Source organism: Argiope bruennichi, chromosome 1 (genome assembly GCF_947563725.1).
Source record: "Argiope bruennichi chromosome 1, qqArgBrue1.1, whole genome shotgun sequence".
Lineage (NCBI taxonomy): Eukaryota > Metazoa > Arthropoda > Arachnida > Araneae > Araneidae > Argiope > Argiope bruennichi.
Window position 1 is genome coordinate 22426275 of NC_079151.1, and position 23867 is coordinate 22450141.

A 23867-nucleotide genomic window follows, 5' to 3' on the forward strand; every position below is an offset into this window, starting at 1 on the left:
TATTTAATAGCCTATTCCCGACTATCCCAAAGTATTTTTTTTTTTGCTGTTTTTCAATAAAATTATGTTTTGTTTTATGGAATATTGCACATAAATTAATATAACTATTTTAAAACTTTCAATTTGAAATAATTTATAATTATTCTATTCCGTAGGAAAAAGTTGGAAAATGTGTATTTTATAAAAAAATAGAAATGGTAGAAAATTTAGGTGTGAAAAGGAAATGTATAAAATTTAGAAACTTAAGATTAATAAAGACTACTATTTGAAATTAATAAAAGAAATAGAGCTCCCATTTCAAGTCGGAGCCCCAAGTTAGTCGAAGTTCCACTTTAATTTTCTCTGACAATTAATTGGACTGAAAAAATTCCACTTAACAATAAGATCTAATAATGCAAGTTTTATCTAAATCTCGGCAGTTGTGTACTACTGTTAAAAATTAAACCAAATTATAATTTAGTCGAACTGGTGCTCTTCAAAATTATCAAATTCATCTGGCCACCGTCAATACCATCGGTCCCTCCGACGAACGAATTATAAAAATCATTCATTCAATTTAATAGTTTAAAATATCAATATTTGTTGAAAAATCAACCATGGCTTGACGGAGACAGTTGCATTTCGCCTCTCAAGTTTCTTTTTGAAAACAGATGCAATCACATCTCCAAACTTCGCTTTTAGTATCATGTTTCTGTTTGTTTTTTCTTAGCATCAGTTTTTCTTGCTTTTTTTTATATTAGACATCAATCATCATTAAATCATTATTAATAACTAATTTCCATACAGGCAAAATACCATGTTTGTAAATTATATGGTAGATTCTTTTAAAATATTAGTTGTTAATTTAGCATAAAATAATAATTACTGAGAAAACACACTTTCGTGTTCCTAGACTTAATATCACGTCCTATCTTATAATAAATTATTTAAAAATTAAATCTTACAAATCCAAGAAATAAATAACTTAACTACTTATATTGCGATGTAGAATGAATAATAATATTAAGGAATATTTCGGTTTCACCTTTTTTTTTTTTTTTTTTTACTATGTTGCATTGTTTAAGTGAATGTTATAAAATCCCATCGAAAAAAAGCAGAAAAGTTTTATCGTGTTTCTCTGGAAGTCCATAAAAAATGTTTATCAGCTCCCTAAGGCTTTATGTTGTTGTTTCTTATGGCACTTGCCACGGACAAGTCCGCTGTTCGAAGACAGCTTATTTAAGCATGAGGGGGAACGCCTCTTGTAAAAGGCTTTACAAATGCATAATGCTGTCATTGTTCCCAATTAGCCTCATAAATTCTCCATCTATTACTTTCAGTGTAATGAATCGCTTATTAATACTAATCGAAATTATAATTTGGTTATAATTGCTACTAACTATGATTACAAACAATTAATTACATTGACCTTAAATTGAACATTGTGAAATTTGCAAAACTATTTAAATTCGATCATTTCAGATTTGACTTCAAATCATCTCTGCTCTGAAGTTCTTTGATATCTGAAGAAAAAAATTCTATAAATTAATGGAAGTAATAGAAAATGTTATTTCCGAGAATCACTTTTTTTTAAATAAGAAAATAGTCAAGAGGAATGCACCTTTCAAGGTTAGATCATTAACTCCAAGCATAAATAAAAAAAAAAAAAAAAAAAAATGGTATGAGCAAATGCTCCATTCTCCCTCATATCACTTGAAATTTCATGCCTTAAATAATTGCAAGTTTTTTTATTATAAACTGTTATGCAAAATATTCCTAATATAAATAATCAAGAAAGACAAATGTAAATTCTCATTTAAATTATTTTTTTATCGAACATTAAATGATAATTTTAAAATAATTATATTTCCATATATTCTAAATCCAACTATTACCCAATTAATTTTTACTATAAATATTAAAGTATATGTTAAATTGTGAAACTAAAAATGTAAGGTTTGTTTAACCTGCCTCTTTTTCATTTTAAGCGATACGTTTTTTAGAGAAATACATATTTAAATTCGGTTTTGCTGCCATCTGTTGACTAAATTTGTAATTAGAAAAGATAAAGTATTTATTTAAGTAGATTTGTTTTCCTCTTTTTTGTAAAGTTAATCAAACGCATGGAAAATTTTCTCCTGAGTTTAATTGTCCCGTATTTCCTCAGAATTTGTTATCTGTTTCTATAAATAAGAAAGCCTTTCAGATTTCATTGTTTAGAAAAAACTGTAAGATGGGAATTGCTTTTTTTTTTTTTTTACTTTATTTCATTTCAATAAGTCAATCATCCATTTATTTGTTCATCTACTAAGATTTACACGTAAAATTCTAAAACGAAACAGGTGCAGAAGAATATAAATAATTTTCATTAAAATAGAAAGCTTGAATATTTCAGTTTGAAATATGAGAAACCTAAATGATTTATCACATAAAATCAGAGATTAACCTCTGAAAAAATTCTCCATTTCTGGAATCATTTTCTATCTGTACTTTGGAATTGAAGTTTCTGTTTTAGTATTTAACAGTTAATAGAAGTTTAATATTCATCTGAAAGCAGTAAATAAAATAGTATATCAACAATTATGAATTTTCTTTAAGAACAAGTTTAATAAAATTTACTAAACTTTTTTTCATAGAAAATCATTAAAAAAATCCTTTACCGATACAAAATACCATCAGATCTGTATTTTTGCCATTTAAATAAATATTGTTACATATTTCCATATTATGGCAAATATTTTCAAGATTAAACGAACTCATTCTTATTATAATAAAAATTATTATATATAATCTTATATATAATTTTTCATGATATGACACACAGTACATAAAAGCTAAAATAATTATTTTATTTAAATGCAGAAACTAAAAAATGCAGTTCAACAGAGAAAAATTACTTTAAAAAATTTTTTTAACTGTCTTTAAATCAAAATTTAAATTTTGCTGCAAATTTTTGGAATAAAAGCATACTTTATTTCTTTAAATTCCTTATTACAAATTTAAAAAGAGATTACAATAATTTATATCGCTTGCAGATTATTATCAAATGCAAGCAAAATGATGATCCTCGAATGGTTTGCATTTTAGTTTGATAATTACTACCTAGATGGCGACACCAACTGAGGCGCAATGAGAAAAGTAAAGGAGGAAATTTTGTAATAGCAAAATAAAATCATATATTGTTACTTACCATGAGTCGTTTTTCCCCATCCAGTCACAAAAGCTGATCTTCCAGTAAAATCTTCGTCTGGTTCCGGCAAACAAATGGGAGAAATGTGAGGCCGGAATATCACAGGAGGGTCCAATTCTAAAAGTGCAATGTCATTATCGAAATTTTGCGGATTGTAATGTCTGTGGACTATCATCCGTTTCACTCGGCGCATCTCGGGCTTCAGCCTTTCTCGATCTGTTAGTATGTCATGCTCACCCAGGATAACTACCAAAGATGATAGAAACCTCCTGAAAAGAAATTTAATTAATAATTGTTTTTAAAATAACATTTTTATTATTGTATAATAAAATTTTATATTTTATTGCTTTTCTGACGGTTGGCAAATAACTCTATTTTTTTTTTTTAACTAAAAGGTATGAAGAATTTAGAAATCTTTTATTTTTCAAATTCTCTATCAAATGATGCCATACTTATGGAATCCAAATTTAATTAAATGAAGTAATTAATTGACAATTTTATTCTGAAAATAGTGTAATGTCATCAATAATGCGTAAGTAAGAATTTTAGAATTATGGGCAGGATAGAAAAGGATTAATTATCGGTTAGAAGATTCCATTTTTAGAACACTAAACTAATCAAATTAAATGAAAGTATATAAATATAACATTAATCACCTCTTAATAAGCAATAATATCTTTCTCTATTTTCCGAATAATAAAAATTTGAATTTTTCACAAGAAACAGCGAATATGCCAGACATTTTCCACATTTTTTATAAACATAATATACCAATATGTAAAAAAAAAGTGAATAGAGGATCAAAATCCTCCGCATCTATTTTAGATTCTTCCTCTTGTAGAATTCGGAAAATTGAGATAAGGTGGTATTGCCTGATAAGATTTGAAATTCAATTTTTTTATAGTAATCTTGGTTTTAAAATATTATCTTTGGCGTTTCTCTCTCTCTTTCTCTCTTTTTGCTTCCCTTTATTCAAAATATGCCAAAAATAAATATTATTAAAAAGTAATGTAACGACGCTTATTGGTTATAGACGAGCATTCTGTCAAAGAATTTTAACTGCAACACTATTATGTTTCGGAGTATATCAGAAATGTGATTAAAGGATTTTTAATAACCAAAAACAACTCTTTGTTATTATTGTGTTCTAATTTTTGTGAGATACAACATATCTCGCATTTCAGCTCTAGATTAATCTGGATATTGAAGTAAGTTTATAATTTAATATGTCGTTTCGGCTTAAGGTGCTGAAAAAGTTGTGTTGTTAATATTCTGAAATAAAATGTAAAATATTTTACATTTTTGTGTCAAGAGAGCAAACGTTATATATATATATGCAATAAAGTGGATATGAGTTTTTGGAAATATTTGCAAGTTTAATGAATTTCTTAATGCAGTCGAGTTATTTTTGCATTGACTATTTTTATAATCAATACATTTTAAAAATTTAATGTTTAGATGAATAATAGAATAACTTAAATTTTTTAAATAGTTTGATTTATTACTTCTTCAAATTTTTGCAGCTACTCAACAGAATCCACATGAGTTGAATGCCATAATTTTTATACATATGCTTCAGAAATTGAAAGAAATTCCACTTACCCAGGCTGGCAATGGCCTGCAGTTATCGCATATTTTGCTGAGACCAAAACACCTCCACATTTATTTTTTTGGTACAGACCTAACCATGCCGCCTCTTTCACCAAGACCTGAAATATGCAAAAAATGCATTACAGAACATCTGTTTTAAATGCCTTCGACGCTTTTTTTAAAACAATGTTCGCAACTTGGAAAAACTTTTTCAGTTTTCAAGAACTCACTATTATTATTCTTCAAAGACTTTCATTTTTTTTCTACGAGGTTATTTTTATACTTCGACAAAATATATGAAAGTCAATGCAAGGTGATGATTTAAATTAGCGTACTTTGTAATTAAAATTTATGTCACAAAAAATAAATTAATTATACTGTGGCAATCACTTTATTTAACTCAAATTTATTGCAGAAAATTTTGTTCATCAATTAAATAATAAGAAAATTTCTTTATTTAAAAAAAAAAGTATTATTCTATTATTAAATTCTTATTAAAGTATTATTATTATACTTTAGTAAAGTAGTATTATTAAGTATTATTACAATATTCTAACATTTTTTAATCGATAGGATCTCTTTTATCCTGTCTGATTATTTTAAATAAAATAAAACGAACATATTAAAAAACTTAGAAATTTTAATAATTCAAGCTGAAATATTTTGCATTTTTTGATAACAAAACTTCCAGAAAAATCCTTATAAGTTTGTACAAATCCCGATTGTCGTAAATAAGAGATAATTCTCACAACAAAAAAAAAATGCAGGTTCGAAAACACTTTTTTACCTGTAGAATAAAATCCTCAATTTTAAAATGAAATGAGGTTCAATTAGTTATCTAGGACTCAAGTTAAAGTTATCTAGGACTGTTGTCTCTCTATAAAGCAAGATAATTTTTATAAAACATATAATGTAACATATACGTTTATTGTAGAGAAAGCGTATAATTTTTATTCATGACACATTAATCGTAGAGTTTTAAAATCTTTAAGCTTTGGAGAAGAGAAAATCTTTCAAACTTTACGCAATTTTTCAATTGCGTTTTCAGTAAACATTTTAAGAATAGAAAGACAAGAAACATAATTAGACAAAGAAATAAAGTTATTTCTGGGAGAATTCATGAATTTACCCCTATATTATTATATATAAAAAAAACGAATGCAATCGAAGAAGTGTGTGTTAATTAGTGGTAAAATAATTGGTCAAATCTAAGTTTGGAAATAGAAAAGTTGGAGTTCTTGCTTAAGGTATTTTTTTCCTCTAGTCAGAATCGAAGTAACATTATATTCTATCTCCTTTTGTGTGTATAACAATCAAGATTGACATACTTTACATTCAAGGGAAGAATTGCGCTAATTATAAAAAGAAGCAATGCACTATAGAATTAATGCACTATTACCTGCCAAGGCCATCGTCCAAAATAAGCACTTTGTCCTCCTACGATTCTGCCTTTAGGACCCAAAGCTCTCACTCCACAATCTGAAAATAGAATGAAAATATTAGATTCCTTCATTTAAATTGATTACAATTTTAGAATACTGTTTAAGAGCTTTTCATAATATATGATATATCTTAATTGTGACACACATGCAATTGGTACATTGTTTATTATAAAGAAAACAAGAAACTAAATCATTCTTTATCGGAGCATCATTTGCGATAAAGAATGAAAATAGAAATGGTAATAAATATGAATGATATCGCGATTTGTATTTCTCAGTGAATTCATCAATGAATTAAAGATAACATTTAAATAGATGCTTATACTTCAAATTATTTTTCTGTTCATAGACCAAAATTAAACATATGGGTGCATTTATTACTTCATTATATGGTGTTAGTTTTTAGTTAAACGGCTATATGATCATTAAATGATAAACCTTTAATAATGTCTCTATCGGGATAAAGTCCTATTGTTCTACTCTGATTAGCGATTCATGATCCAATAAGCGGATTAATATAAAGTCAAAAAAGTTTGCATGCTTATTGCGCTGGATCAAAATGGAATTATAGGATGGTTATTAAGTTTTACCCTGATTACAAAAAACTATTACAAAGGAACGCTAATGTAATAATGTGAAAGGTTTACTATGAAATAATATTTTTTCTTGATATTTTTTAATTCAATAAATAATGCAACTAATGCAGGAATAGTGATTTTTACATTCGATTCTTACCAAATGTCATCAATGATGGAAATGACTCAGTGTGTTTTCCTTGTTTAATAAATTCATATTGTTGTGACTTAATGGCACTTTACAAAACCACTGATAGTTATCTGTCAGTGATTTAAGCCGAATGAGCGTCTCTTGTTTGTTTTTTTCAGTAGCGCCAACTAGGGCCAACAGTACGACTTATCTACTTCACGCGTCACATTCGCTTGCACAACCCCTTTTCAAACAGGGGGACACATTCACACATCTCACAAAAACCCATGCCGCAACTGGAACTCGAAGCCGGACGCCCAGATCACGGGGGAGACGCACGACCCCTATGCCAAGACGCCGGCTAATAAATTCATATCAGCCGTTATTGTTTAATATCAGTTTTGAAGTTGCATAAAGGACAGGGTGCATGCAACGCCAATTGAAGGTATTGATACTCTCAAAGTTAGGATGAAAGCGTCTTGTATGACAGCCGAAATGGTGGGCAATACTTATTGAGAATTAGAATATCGTCTTGACATTCTTCAAACTATCAAAGGAACTCCCACTAAAATTTGCTGACGTAAGAGATTTTATTAAAAACTTATGAACATCTTTGCAAGATTCGAATAACCATATGCCAAATTATAATAGTACTTTACATTTTATTTTTTTGAAATCAGGGAAAGGCTTTCTGGCCACTCTGTACTTTCTTCAAATAATAAGACAGAAGAAAATTCAAATAAACGACAGAAATAGGTTGGAGCAAGTATCAAATTGTTCTTGGTCAGTATTCGTTTTGATGAATATGTATGTAGATTATGAAGCTCTCCACTTCTTTCTGTACTTTATATTTTCCATTTCCTTTTGATTATTTTAAATATAAGCAGTTATATGAAATCTATCAAGGAGTGACCATCTAAACTGTTGAATGTCAATACAAACAACATTTCTTTGATAGTATCAAAGCGCCATCGAGAAGTTTGCATTAGTCGTACACTAATGAGACTGAAAATAAATAAAATTTTACGAATAATGTAAACGCTTTGCTAAAGCAATTTTATAAATGCAAAATGTCCATGTTACGCTATTTAAGGTAAATTCTGTTGCATTACAGTAAAGTAGAGTTGTAAGGTAAATTCTGTTGCATCTGGTTAAATCAATGAGAACCCCATTTGATGAAAACAGGCTTCTTGAAAGCAAACTACGTATTTTTCAATGACTTCCATATGATGGCTTCTTGAACTATTGAATGGTAAATCTTAGAACTTCGTATTTATCAAATTTATGTAAGATATAATCGGAAACATTTTTTAACTATTTTTTGCTATTATCAAACATCTTTTTCTTTCAATATTTTAAACGAAAAAGGGATTGCCAAGAAATGGTTTCGCGTAGCTCTTTTATATCTAGTTTGAAGCTAGTTTTTATAGCTAGTAAATCGAAATTTATGACTTTTTTTTAAGTCCCAAGTCAAAGCTTTTATGTATATAAATACATGATTTTCACAATATATCTTAGAATTATATATAGTTTTCAAAACATAAAAAATGAATTATTATTTTTTTAATTATTATTTTGTATGCATTTACCACTTAACTGTTTTAACTATTAACCGTTTCTTTATTTCTTCTAAGGTGACGCAGTCTATTTTGGGAATATTTTCTTATTTTGATTCAATGGAAATCCATTGAATACTTGATTTATCTTTGTATTCGAAGTAATTATTATATCGAATTGTAATCGTTAGGAATGAATTAATTTTTGATTACAACTATCTAAATTCGATAAATCGATGCACGTACGGCGTACGGGAGAAACAGTTAAGCGGTTAGTAATTAACATTTTTAAAATAAAACTATAAATCTATTTCTGTAATGAATTAATTGCAAAGTGAAATGAAATCAGCTATTTTACAAATTTTTTGAACAAAATATGAAAATATACAATTAATACAACCCCACATGATCAGTCTTATTTTTATAAAATAAGAAATAATACGCTCCTATTGAAAATATATTATTGGTACAACCTAAACCAGGCGCAATAAAATAAATGTGTTCTATTATAATTCAATTATAATTGATTGTTTGTATTATAATTATTTACTACTGCATTATGCTATTATTTATAATGATAACAGAATAAAATGCTGGATTTTCCTTTGAATTAATTTGATTTTTGTTATAACAAAATTCAGGGCTGGACATTCTTACAGTTGCTTACATTTGTTAATGAAATTATATTGACTTTCAATATTAACTGCTGTATATTGAAAATTTAGTGTTGTTTATATACGTAAACACTTACCTCTCCTATAATCCAAATTAGGGCGTCTTGTAGTGGTACTAGTTGTTTGCTGCGAAGTAGAACTGTTTCCAGAAATAAATAACACAGGCCTTTGAGGTTGTAAAGATGTTGGGCGATTTATACTATTTGTAATAACTTGCAAACTAGTTGTTGTAGCCGATGCAGCTGTTGACCATTGCGGGATTGGTACAGAGACAGTAGTCGAGCCATTAGTCAAAGAATTATTTCTCAATGCTGGTTTATTTGCATCATTAAATATAGTAAAATTCGACCCACTTAGAGGGACTGTCTTGTTAGACACTGTACTTTGAGCAGTTTGAATCACTGCTGGCGGTCGGAAGACTTGAAGAGGACGATTGATTTGAAAAGGATCTACAGGGAACGCGATCCCAATTGGCCAAGCACCCTGTGAGGGTCCAAAATTCAATCCAGGACGAAATGGGAAGGGAGACAAAATAATTGGGCGTTGGGGAACAGGTTGTGGCCTTCTTGTAGGACCTACAGATGACCAAGTTACAAGTCCAGTTGACGAGCTGGCTGAAGTTGTCACGGTAGGTCTCCTTGTGGTAGTGGTTGTAGTGCTAGTTGTGGTAGCTGGTCTTGTGATGGCAGTTGAGCGTATGGTCGTGACAACAGGTCGAATTGGTGTTGTAGTTGTGGATTGTCGAGTGGATAGGTGTTGTAGTTGTGGGTATATGATTTGGACAGGTGTTGACTGAGTAGGTGATCTCGTTGTTGTTCGTCTTGATGTGGTAGAGTAGACATTTCTATGATCATCATAGATAAAATTATTAGAATCATGAAACACTGGGTATTCGTCTAAGGCATCTTCAACTAGTAGGGGATCATAGTCATATTGGCAACAGGTTCCGAATATAAAACCGTCCATGCAAGTACCCATAAGGGTGCCATTGTGATTAATACAATCCCACTTGAAAGTGCAAATTCCTTTCCTTCCATTGGGGTCGGAACAAGGTTTCTTTGATATCTTAAGAGCTTTTCCTAAAAAGAAACGTCGGTTACATAATATTTAAAACATTTTAATAAATTATAATTGTATTATTAAAATTACTAAGCTTTTTCTTAAATTTTTGAAACGTGAAATTTTGTTTTCTGAAACGTTTTTCCTGTATTAGTTATGAACAACTTTACTCAATCTTATTCTTTTAACAAGTTTAAATAAATAACAGAAGCAAGATTCAGACAGAAGTATAAATATTGAAAAATGCTTTCTAGAAAAGGAAAAATATCAAGATATGGAGGATATTATCAATTACAAAAACATTTATCAAAATTATTATTGAAACAAAAGTATCTGAAAAAACGAAAAGAAATTCAAATCAACATTTAAAAGACTAAAATAATTTACTGAGTAACTAAATTCATCATTTGATATAGAAATGCATCTCCAGTTTAATAAATATGTTTTTGAAATGCATTTCTTTAAGTGTAGTTAAAAGTATAATTTTTATGATATTTTTTACTGTTTTTTATCTAGACATTTATTTATAAACTCTTAACATTAATATTATGTTATTCTAAAATATATTTTTCATAAATTCACTATTAAGTTGTTCCATTGGAAAGGAATAAAAATTTAATTAAATTAATCGATTAACTGAATACTTTAATTCTGAAAGTATTAAAATAATATATTTTCAATGATAATGTATAAGTTTCAACTTTAAAATCTGTAATACATAAAGAATTAAATATAAAGTCCTTTACAAACATGAAACAAATCAAGTTAAACAAAAGTATGTAAAAAAGATGTGGCATAATTTTGTTGTTAGTTGTTTCTTGCAGTCCTAAAATGATTTTGAACAGTTTTACTATAAATATAAAATGCTTATTGAAAGATTAAAAAAATTGAAAAAATCGATGATTCTATTATTAATTATGAAATAATGAACATAAAAGTTGAAAGGAATATCTGAATTCTCATTAATAATTTCAATTGAAAAATTTAGAAACAATTTACTTTGGGGATCCTAAATCGCATATCTTAAATTTATTTTTCTATTGGTTTTATTACAAACCAGGGCATTGTATAAGTTAATTCAAATTAAATCGTATAGTGATAATTTGTTTAATTGTTTAATAAACAGAAAAATTTGAAATAATTAGAATTTTTTCACCTACCTCTTCTGTCTGAGTATCTGATGGTGGAGTTCTTCCTCTCTGCTGACACTATGAGAAAAAGGACTAGGTACAAACAGCTGTGCCATAGACCCATCGGATACTGAAACAGAAGCATATTTTAATTTACATTTGGTGGTTTACTTTTCCTCCGTTCACGGAATGACACGCTTTTTTTCTTCCAAAAACTGCTGGGAAAAAAACGATTTCAAAAAGATTTACTATTGCGTGTTTCAAGACCAATCATAAATTTCTAAAAACTCACATCCGTTTTTTTGAATGAAAGTAATGGTTTTTCATAGAATAAGGCTAACATCATTCACGCGCACGATAGAAAGCGTATAAATAAAGAGGCCTTTTAAAAAAGCATAAAATTATTTTTTATAAAGCAATATTTTCTTTCCCTGTATGGAAAAAAAATAAAAGAAATTAGAAATACAGTCTTGGCTTAGTATTAAAAGATTTTTGCAATTGGGTAATTTTTTTATATAAAAATGGAAAATTTGAGAAAATATCGAAAATTATTATGAAATATTACATATTGTACATTATAGCGGGTACTGTGAATTTCAGATGTTTTTAAGAAAAATCAGTTGAAAGAACCAAATGTTTTATGCTGATACTTCAGTTGTAGATACATCAGTTGGTATGTAAAAAATAGGCATAAAATCCTTTTATAAACTTTTGTAAAAAAAACATTAACCTCTTCGTCGTCCGTAACGCATCTAGAGCATTCAAGTGAAACTTTCTTCAGGGTGGCCGTAACGCACTTCAAGCGTTCTTCCACATTTTAAAACTTTTAAACGTTTTATAAATTGTTACTTGGTTGAGTTTTTATTTTTATTTATTCTAATGCGGCGAAAAACAGAGGAAAAACATAAATTTTCGAGGACAGGAGAGGACTACGAAACCGCTTATTTATAGCACTTTTCCTAAATAATAGAGGATTTTCATAAGAATCATCAGACATCGTCTATTTTTGACAATCAAAAAGTACTTAGATCTTACAACGTAAAATTTAAAACGCTATAATTCCCTCATAAAAGATTGATTAGTTAATAAAATAAGTAAATCAAATAAATTTTATTTATTTAAATTTGTAGTATTAGTATATGGAACTCTGAATGCTACTTGCTGTTGAAATTCTCCGTACCACTAACAAAAAAGTTACTTAAAATTTAAACGTTGATGTTTTTTTATTCCTAAATATTTACCTTGAGAATAATTATTCTCTTTATTTCCTTAACGCGCGCATCAACTTGATTCCTAACGTTTATATGACAAGTTGAAAATTGTAGAAGTGACAGTGCATACATTCTGGATTTTTTTCTCTGATAAATAAAGACTTACGTGGCCAAAACAAAGAACATTTTATAAAATTCTAGAATTTGTTTATTAATTTTTGTTCTTAAAGTATGTTTCATCTTGAAGGAATGGAATTTTACATAAGTCTTTCAGATTATTATACACAGCAAATGTCTGTAAAAACTTAAGCAGATTCATCAACAAACGTAATATAAGAGTAATAATTTATTAGATTTGTTTTACCCAAACTTCTAAGTAAAAAATAATAGATTTGAGAAAACTAATATTTATATATCACATTTCGTTATTTATATATTTCTTTTGCTTTAGTTTATTAAAATCATATTTGTAAATATCCCCAAAAAATGTTTACAAATGATATAACACAAAGGGTTATATATATAACATGCAAATTCTTGAAAGAAATTTCATACTTCTTTCAAACAAGATACATTCTAATTTTTTTCCCTCCATAGAGACACAAAGAATAAACACCGAATTTTGATTTTTTTTTTTTTTCCGTTCAGTATTAAGTATATTTAAAATTATGATTCTTGTTTTTTAACAAAGACGTCACTATGCAAGGACGTATTTATGCTAAACGAAATTCCAAAACTATCAATACACTTTGTCATATCAATATTTAATTAGTTTTAAGAACAATGATATCTTTGAGATTTCTCATAAATAAATTAATTCATAATTATTTAATATTTAATATATTTAAAGAAAGTCATGCATTCATTATTCAAACTGAAAACCGACTTAGATTATTATTTGAAGGAAACACTATTGTCTGAAGGTCAGTGACAGTAAGTTTCCGGTGTCATAATTTAAGGGATATAAAATGGCATATAAAAATCAAAGCATTCAGTTTTATTTTCGCTTTATTTTACGACAATTCAAGACAAATCAAAGTAAGAGAGCTTTCGTGTGTGACGAACCGTGCTAGTTTTCTTTTGTCATTCAGCTGAAAAATATCTAAATCACGAATTTAAGAATACAATAAATTTTTATTCTAGTGGAAATTTTATAACAATAATAAAACATTATGAAAATTAAACAATAACGAAGTAAATAACTTTTAAAAACCAAAAAATACGAAATAGCAAAAAATTGTGTTAAAGAAAATGGCACAAGCTTCTTGAATATTTTGATGTCATTTTAAAAATGTTTAATTAATTTATATCTGAAATAAATAACTGTTTCAAATTCATTTCAGCATTGAATTGCAATCTTTTGTAAATTAAAAAGAATTAAAATTCTTTTTTCAAATAATTATATTTTTCTTATAACTATCTTTAATATTTACTGAAGAATTGATGTTTTTATTAAAAAAAATATCTTTACTAATAATAAAGTTGAATGTGTGTGTGTGTATATATATAATATGTGTGTGTGTGTACAGTGACTTCTTATTTACCAATTCAACTTCATTCAATGGTTTTTATTTTCGTTTACTTCCTTGCTAAAAATCTTCTATTTTAATTTCTTTCATTTCTTTTATAATTCTTTTGCTTAGGGGCATTAAAAACATAAAATTATTCCATAAAAATAAATATATAATATTGTAGCGTAGTTTCTTCATCTGTAGGTTTAAAAATTTTTCTAAGCAGAAGCTTTAAATTTTATTTTCAACATGTGTATTCAAAAACCAAATCAAAAAGAAAAAAAAAACTTTTGAAATAAATATTAATTACAAATATTTGAATATAATTACATGAAATCAATCTGCCATAATTGTAATTATTATAATATTATTTATAGTTAAAATTTTAAATTAAAAAAAATTTAATCAGGCATAAAACATAATTATATATTTTATTTTTTTATTATTATTTTAGGTGCAAAATGATTCTTACGTTTATTTCTTACACATGCGAAAATGAAGAATTGCAAATAATTTTATTGATTCACAGTGATTGATATTTTAACTGACCACTATTTTTGTAAGTTCAAAAGCATACAGTTTTTGCTTAATATATTTTGAAAATATAAGCGAATCAAATAAAATTTTAAAACAATAATTTATCTGAATATTGAAATAAGTAAGCAAAAAATAAATAATACAAAAAAAATCAAAATTTCATATAAAATTCTTTTTACGTTAATAATATTTTTTTTAATCCAATAATTACAAGGAACACGAGAATATAACTAGAATAACGAGAATAATAACTATAATAGCGACATTTTATAAAATATTTGCAATCCTTTTTTTTTTGCTTTGGCTCAATTATATGACAAATCGCCATCTTTAATTCAATTAATTCTATTGAAACGCCTTCTCATATATCCTTTCATTCATTTGAAAAGTGTTTAAAATGTAATGAAATTAAGATTAATTCTTGATTAATAAATTTTGAAATATGTTCAGCCTTCTTTTGAGAAATATAATATTTTGTTCCTGAAAAATTCCATGGGAAAATACATTAGCAATTATCAATGTTTTACAAATGAAACGTTACAATAAATGCTGAGTTTAAAAAAATTTTTAATATAAGTAAACATAAAAATAACTACATTAACATATGAAATGAATTATATAAGAAATAACTATGCATATTATACAAGAGAGTGCATAATTTTGGCATTCAAGCTTCTAAATCAAAAATATGGGCACGTTTCATCTTTCTTTTTAAAATATTCAACGGGAAGTTTTAAATAAGTTTTGTTAAATGGGGCATACACTATCTTTTACAGCAATCACTAATATTTTACAGAAAATTTAAGAAAATGCTTGATATCCCTGAACTACAAGTAAAACACATGCAAAATAAATCATCTACAGATTCATAAACATGGTCGCTTCCCAGTGTAACTTACTCGTTAAGATTTTGATGGATTTTATTTTTAGAATGAGACAGAAAATTATTTTATATTTATACCAACTTATCTAGATGAATACTAAAAACTTACTGTGAATACTTCGCTTTCTATCCATATGTACTCAGAACACCCATCTATCATCCAATAAAAGCAAAAACTGCACAGACTGATAATTGGGAATCCAAACAGTTAAAATTCCTTAAATATTCCTCCAAAATTCGAAGATTACATCAAACGCCATCAAATCAGAATTTTGTTCAGTGCATTCAAGATACTCCCACAAGTGCTGACTTCTTGTGGAGTATAAACACTTAAAGGGGAATTTTCATGTGTAATATTGCAATTTGACCCAAGTAACCTGTGGTGTGGAACATCTCCGCTGTGACGTCACCCTTTCTAAGTGATGGTCAAGGGTGTGGTCGCGGATGTGGAAGGACCACTGGACAAAAGATTGAGAATGTTGTTTCGTGACATCGTTTACCTTTTCCCTTTGTGGTTCCGCTGAGAGATCCGTCTTGCGTGGTAGCCACGAGAGTCACACTATGGGCAAGGAACAATGTTGGCGACAAGTCTGTCCCTTCATTTGGTGACTTTTAGTTTCCGGTTCTTGAAAGAGTTTTCAATAGTTGAATGTATGAAGATTTCTAATGTGTCGCCTGTCACATCTAGACTGGCAAATAGATGATATATGAAAATGTTTGATGTCTAAAGAATATCTCTCAAGTTTTCTCAGCGATCATTGATCGCTCTGGAGCATGATGCTAACAGGATTTCATTAAAAAATGATGTCAAGAGCTTTTGACAAAGACTATTGAACCCTAAGAATTATTTGGAATTAAGCTAGTTTTCACACTTCAGAAAATTTTATTGTTCTTTTTCTTGGTCAATGAAATAGATGCAGCAAAAGCGCTGTAACCCCTTGGAATACATTGAATTATATTTGGTAAAATTTTACTGATATATTTTTTCATTAATATTTGCCTTTTATAAACCATCACACAATATTTTTTCGAATCTATAATTCTTCATTCGTTAAACAATATCATAAATGGAATTTTATGAAAGAAAATATTTTCGTTTCATTAAAAAAATAGTGCGTATATAGATTATAGATCCAATCTTAATGTAAATAAAATTTATTTTATTTTGTAATTGAAAACCTGAATGAATGGCGAGTTTCAGCTTAGACACATAAATTTAAATGATGTCTCTTATTTATTCTCATTAAGTCAAGAGTGTAAGCCTGCCAAATGATATTTAATTTCTGATTATGGGAAATCCGTTTTGAATTTGATTGCGAAATGTTTGAATTTCCATGGATTAGGGATTCAGAGTCACATACATTTTCATTAATCGAATAGTAGTTCATTATTAACTGACAACAGCTATCATGGTTCTATCTTTTTATATCCTATGATACTCGAAAAGCAAAGATCTGTCATTTCCCAACTTAAAGAATGTGTAGTTCTGTACATGATTTCCTTAAAATTAATCTTTGTAATTACTTTCTAATAATAGGATAGAATTTGTTTTCACGTAATCAATGCCACCCCCTCTTTATGACATTGCTTAAAATATCTATTTTACCCTCCTAAGCATTTTGCATAATGTGTAGGAGTTACATGTAGCAAGATTTTTTTTTTAACTAAAAACTAGTTTTTGTAATATTGGAAAAAAAAAAGAGAAATTATTTTTCTCGTAAAATCATCTCAGTTTTGATTCTAAAAATGCAGTTTTCATAAAATTCTTATCCTCATTTTAAACGTCAATCCGATCCAATGTTTCAGCACAGTTCTTGCTTATTTTTTTCTTTTTAGCTTCTTATCACTTGAGAAATTTAAAATTCTCCAAATACGCTTTTACAAATTAATGTATTAACCTTAAGTATTTCAAAATCTAGATATAAATGGAAAGGTAAATTCCCTTAAACTGAAGAGTAATTAATAATGAGTAAAATCATATCAATAAAATTCGCTTATTTTTGCTTTTTTAGTCATTGCAAAACTAAAAAAAAACATTTAAATACTAAAGTTTAAAATATGAAACACAATTACTAATAACAATTTTTGTAATGGGATCGAATTTATATGGAAAGCATTATTTTATATGCATTTGAGAATATTTCCTGAAACTAATTAGATTTTTTTTTACATATTTCCTCTAACTAATTAGATTTTTTTTTACATATTTCCTCGTTTTTCATTGTTTGTACTTACTGGATTTATATTTATTATTTTAGACACATGAAATAGAAATTATTTTGCTCTTCATAAAAAAAAGGAAATTACATAAAAGGCTAAGAATTGCTTTGATTTTTGCATAGGAATCCTTTCGAATAATTTTAATCTCATTAATTCGTATTTTAGTTATTTTCATGGTGGTTTAATGAATTATTTTTTGCAATATCAGAGGTAAAGATACAAATAACCAATACACTGGTATAGTCAAAATCTTTCATGCTCAATTTTGAAATCAAATAGACGTCAAAATTTGATTCTTCATAAATTATTTGAAAAGAAATTTATTTTTACTCATCCTATAATTAATGCTTTATGTTATTTTCGGGATTTGAAGTTAGAACTAAAAACTGTATTCTTTTAAATATCTTTTAAAGCACTCCATTATTTATCGGCGTTAATAAGGAAATTTATTGGTGTTACTTCCTATTGGTTGAGTAAATAAGATTTTTTTATAATCAATAAACTTTGCAGCACACGAACGGGATTATTTTGAACCCATCCTGTCTTCTTCGTTTAGAAATTCCAGAAATTTATAAAAGTTTACACCTGTTACTTTCTATATCTTCATGGGGCAATTAGAAGAAGAAGGTTAGAACAGCAAAAATCAATGAAACAATGTATTTCATTCCTTTACTGGAGCGTTCGAACTAATTCCCCTCTGCGTGTGCTAGTGTTTCTGATTCTTTTCATGTTATGGCTATGATAGCATCAGATTCTTAAAATAAGTGCTCCTATTAATGGTGAAAATGATAATTCAAATTCGGAATGGATAAAATTGTGGAAAGTGATCATGAGGCAAAATCAGAACAAGACATAGATTCCAAATACTCTAGAAAAACCACATCGAAAATCTTTTCCTTCTAGCGAAACAAAATTGAAAATTTTTATATAATTGCATTCCCTTATAATATAAATAATCTGTTGTGAAATTCATGTTAAAAATTCATTTTATTCTAAACAAAAAATGATAAAAGTTTCTTGAATATGTATATAAAAATGAAAAACAAATGTTATTATTTTTTAATTTGTATGTATAGTCTCCTTTTCCCCCCCAAAAAAAATTCAAATGTAAATCACATGTAAAATATAGAGTTTTTTTATTCTTTCAATATTTTTATTCAGATAAAAACTACTTACTCTAAAAATATTAAGTTTTATATGAATGGAAAGGGGGAAAAGAAAATGTATATAGAAAAGGCATTAAAAATGGATATACGCTCAATTTTGGTATTTCTTATTAAAATTTGAATTTCGATCTTAAATAGGTCATGTTTACGCAAAAAAAAGGCTCATATACTTCACATATTATTTTTATATAAATAGCCAATAAGATCAGGAATAAGTTCTTATCAATTGGGGAGAGGGGCAAAATGACCTCATGCATATGCTAATGATTAAAAAAATGTCCTGGTGGATTAAATTGACTCGTTTCTTCTTTGTAAAGATGTAATTTTACTGTAGTTTGTTTACTCACTTCCTGTTATCATAGACGTTTGTAATTATATAAATCATTCAAATGAATAGTTTTTACATTTTTGATTAAATTATTTTAAGAAATGTTAAACTAATTATCAATTCATTGTTAATTATTTTGAATTCAGATTTAACCACCTAATAGAGATTTTGAGAAACTATAAATCTGAATTTTTTTTTTTTTTTCGGTTTCTAAAAATACATGAAATCGCATATAATATACTTAAATTGTTTTTGTTTTTGAAAATTCCAAAATTCAAACTATGTTCTATTTTTAGTTACTATTTTCTTTATCTAATTGTGTGTAAAAATTAAAACATTTAGATCTTATTAGAGAGAAAAGGGCAATGAACAGTTATCTATCCATTCTCTCCCCCCCCCTTCCTATTTAACTATCACTGAACTAGTTTACTTTTTTTCTTTACGAACATACGTCATAAACTTTCAAAGCCGGAATTTTTTTTATCTAAAAGAAAAAACATTTAATAATTAATAATTAGTCTTATCAGTAAAAGTACTTTTAAAAATAAACGTTTTATAATGTTGTAAAACGTAATGTAAAAACTGATGCAATACTCAATATATCTTCCCATTAATAAAAGAAATAAAAATAAAGGCTTTTTTTTTTATAACTGAGGAAATATTTTTATAACAATTTTCAAATTAAAAGAGTTACTATTAATTATTAAATTTAAGTTTTCGAACTTGAAATTATTATTTAAACATCAAATATTAAATCGAAATACGAGTCAATACAAGTATATTTGCTTTTAAAATACTCCAAAATTTTTTATAAATGTATTTAAGTATTTGCTAGAAGAAAGCAAACAGAAAGTGTTGTCTTTTAAAATGCAAAATTGCGGGAAAGATAAAAGAAATGAATAAAACATTTAATATTCTTTTCTATAGCACTTTTCTTCTTTCTTTATAATATGCATACGATCTTTTAATCACAATGGGATTTTTTTGGCGAAATCTGTGAACCTAATCTCGCCAAATATCGTAATATCGTGCTCTAATAACTAAGCCTTGAGATGTATTCGTTTGACACCCATGTCTACAGGGATCCTTTTTAAAAAGAAATCGTTTAGAAATCCGCTTGAAGAAGTCTCTAAAGAGGTTATTAAAATATATGGAATTTTATTCTTGTTTGAGATGAGATTCGTCCATAAAGAAGAAAGTAGGAAATGTTTTGATTCAAAAGTAAAACAGGTCGCCAATTTGATTTTCTTTTTTACTTAACACCCTCGTCTTTCATCCATTTAAAATAGGTTTCTTTGGTTTAAAATATTTCAATTACATGAAGAAAATATTTTATTTTGAAGAATGTGAATATTTTGATCCATTTCTTTGGTACTAGAAATATTATGAAGAAACCTTTTTTTTTTTAATTAAATGCTGAAGAATTGTTGTTTCATTTTAATTATAAGAAAAAAAATAGTTTTTTCATAGGTAGTTAACTCTATCAACAATTAGAATGGTATTTTAGAAAACTCATTGGAAACGTTTATCCTTAAATATGAAATATTTTATTGTCTTGAGATGTTTACCACGTATCAAAAAACGTTTTAATTTTCTAATATTCAACTTTCTGTGCATTCAAATACAGCAAGGAATTCATTTAAAAATATTTTTAACTAAATGACAAGATAGAAAAATTGACCAAAACATTTTATTCAATTGCCTAATAGATTATAAGCTGTAATGTTAAATTTCTTGAAGGGAGTTCATTCACTTCAATTGGCCCGCATATCTTGTTACTTGCTGATAATAATAGATAATCTTCAGAGTTCTCTCTCTCTCTGTCATATATCACACGCACGCACACGCACACGCACACACACACACACACACACACACAGTATTTATTAATGATTTATAAAACTGAGTACTATACAAGGAAAAAGTATGAAATTAATTATGGCGAAATAAGAATACATACAGCGTCACTTGCCTCTACACATACTATGCATTTTTGGCATTATAATTCGTGGCAGTACTTTTGATTAAAAACCGAAAACTTTCTTTCATAATGGTGCAATTCATTTTTTTTTTTTCCTTTTTTGTCAAAGCGCAATTAAACCAGAGGTTTTTATTGTGATTAAATAACAAAAGCGCCTTTTATGAAAAATGTGCTGAGTGATATTTTGTGAATTCTATACTTACAAGCTCTGTGACATATATTTATATTTCTTCTGCTCAACAAGAGAAACAGAAAAAGTATATATTTGGCTTTAATTATTTTAATAATTTCAAATCTATATCATACTAAATGACATTCTATTTTTATCAGAATATATGAAAACCTAAAAATATATGCTCAATTAAGATAATATGGGATTCTGTGAACTATAATAATTCTTATCAAAATCCTAAGGACATCCAATCAAGAATCAAAAAATAAACCAGTTTTCAGTCATGTAACACGGTCTTAAAAATATTAATGAATGCTGCTCACATGTTTTGAAGTAACCAAAAAAAAAAAAAAAAAAAAGCATTCCTATTTCCATAGACTGTTCAGTTGTCAGTCAATTAAATTTTATTCTTTTTAAATCAAGTTTTGATTTTCTAAGCTGTTATTTCTACGTTTTATTATTTCTAACTATTATTTCTAAGCTATTATTTCTGTGTGTTGTAATAATATTAATGCAGTATACTATATTTCATTATTTTAAATGAAACATTATTACTATAATATTTCCTGTAATGTCTTTTGGGATATTTAAAAAAAATCTCAGCTTTTTCTAGATTCCATGAGCATTTTCGAAATTAAATCCTTTTTATTAAATCTTCACATTTTTATATTTAAAAAAATTTATTAAATTATTAATTATCTTTCTGATACAATTAGTGAGATTAAGATAAAAGTATTAAGACAATACAGACTCCAAACCATAATAAATTTAATAGTTTTAGGGTATAATATTTCTAAAATAAATACACACTTTTATAGTTTCTATACCATTTGAGATGCTCATTACCTTCAGTAAGAGGAATGCTGTAAACGATTTAAATAATTTTTGTTATTTGTAAAAAGTAAATACTGAAAAAGTAATAACTTTAATTTCAGAAATAAATTTATATCGATTTCTATCCTATTAGTAATATTTATAATTTATATCTATTTCAGTCCTATTAGTAATATTCAATAAAATATTCTTCACATGCTTCTGTAATCTAAACCGATCTGATGATAAAACAAAATTTTATTACAAAAACGTATCAACAGCAGCCTCGATGTAGTGCTATATGTCGACTTTTGGATTATTTTTTTTTGGTATATAGCATTAAAATTATCTTGAATGATCTAAAATAGTGATATTCAAGTCCATCAATTTCAGTGCGTACTACATGGGAACAATATGATTAACAAGACTGGGGGATTGTATAAAATTTTGGACATATTTGAAATTCAGTAACAGACAATACAATATTTTACGTCATTTAAAGCATTTTTTTTCTCTCAGGAAATATATATATGAATCAAATGGTTTTGAAATTAACTACAGGTTGAAGCGGTTACAGATTAATATTTCAAGACTGAAAGTGGAGGTCATGCTTAAGAATATAATCTTTTTGAATGAAGAATATATTATAGAGAAGATTGGAGGGTGAATAAAAAGTAATAATCAGCCAGGAATAAGGTGTTTAGGATTAAACAGTGCCGTTATACGTCGTAAGACTTTATTTTAAATGCAAAATTATAGCTGATATTTTCAAATTTTAGCTAATTGACTTCGTAGGAAATAAAAGAAAATATTAATGCAAATCGTTGCTTAAAATATCCACGATTGCCAACTGTCAACATTAAATTTGCCCCAAGCTTCGGCTATATATAAATATATATAATGGATTATAATTTCATAATGCAGATATAGAATTCTTTTATACACACGCCATCTTGATTTGACTGTATAAGAAAGTATTACACATAGTTTTCATCTTTACATGAAAGCTCCCGACGACAAACTGATTATTCATCACAGAATTTTCTTAATAAAAATAAAATATGTAAACCACGAGAAAGATGAATTCTAAAAATAAATCAATTTGATTCTTTTGCATAATCGGCTTCGATCAAAATGTTATTTTTAATTAAACATTTACATAGAGCCTGATCAACTGGTCAAATATAAATAAATGTGCGGAAACATAACTTCCCCTTGTAACCGCTCCTGACTACTGGACCATGATTAGAGTAAATACCCTGTATATAAATGCAAAATTTTGTTGATGATATTCAATTTATATAATTTATTTCTGTAAAAAGTATTTGGGTTTATATTCAAATGTAGAATATCATTAATATGAATTTACTCTGAGAATGTACAGTTATTTTTCTTTTACTGCCTTTCGATATATTTAGAATTTTAAGAATGGATATGCATCGATTGCTTATGAATACTTTTTATAAAAATTTACAAAAGAGGGACTAACAAGATAGATATTAAAGTTTTTCTTTCCTTCTTATAAACCCTAAAAAGAAGTTTAACTGTTAATTTATATGCCAACCCATTTAAAAATTATGAACATTATGCGAAATCGTATAAAAAAATAACGATCAAAAATAAAATAAGGTGTATAAATAGAATTGCATTTGACAAAAAATCTTTAGATTTAACAGTATTTTATTTCTATTTTCTGCTTATTTTATCCTTTATTTTTCCT

The 23867-nt window shown here is 27.2% G+C and overlaps 1 protein-coding gene across 1 annotated transcript in view; it reads right to left on the reverse strand.

Moving 5' to 3' along the window:
- Window positions 1-15751, reverse strand: part of LOC129963416 (serine protease filzig-like) — a 29986-nt gene extending 14235 nt beyond the window's left edge. Inside the window, exons 1-6 of the mRNA XM_056077774.1 lie at window positions 15577-15751; window positions 11356-11455; window positions 9214-10215; window positions 6159-6238; window positions 4772-4878; window positions 3170-3438 (exon numbers count right to left, since the gene is read on the reverse strand). Of these exons, the coding sequence (XP_055933749.1) occupies window positions 3170-3438; window positions 4772-4878; window positions 6159-6238; window positions 9214-10215; window positions 11356-11455; window positions 15577-15627 (1609 nt within the window). The 5' untranslated portion in view covers window positions 15628-15751. The remainder of the gene's footprint in view (window positions 1-3169; window positions 3439-4771; window positions 4879-6158; window positions 6239-9213; window positions 10216-11355; window positions 11456-15576) is intronic.
- Window positions 15752-23867: the final 8116 nt, after the last annotated feature.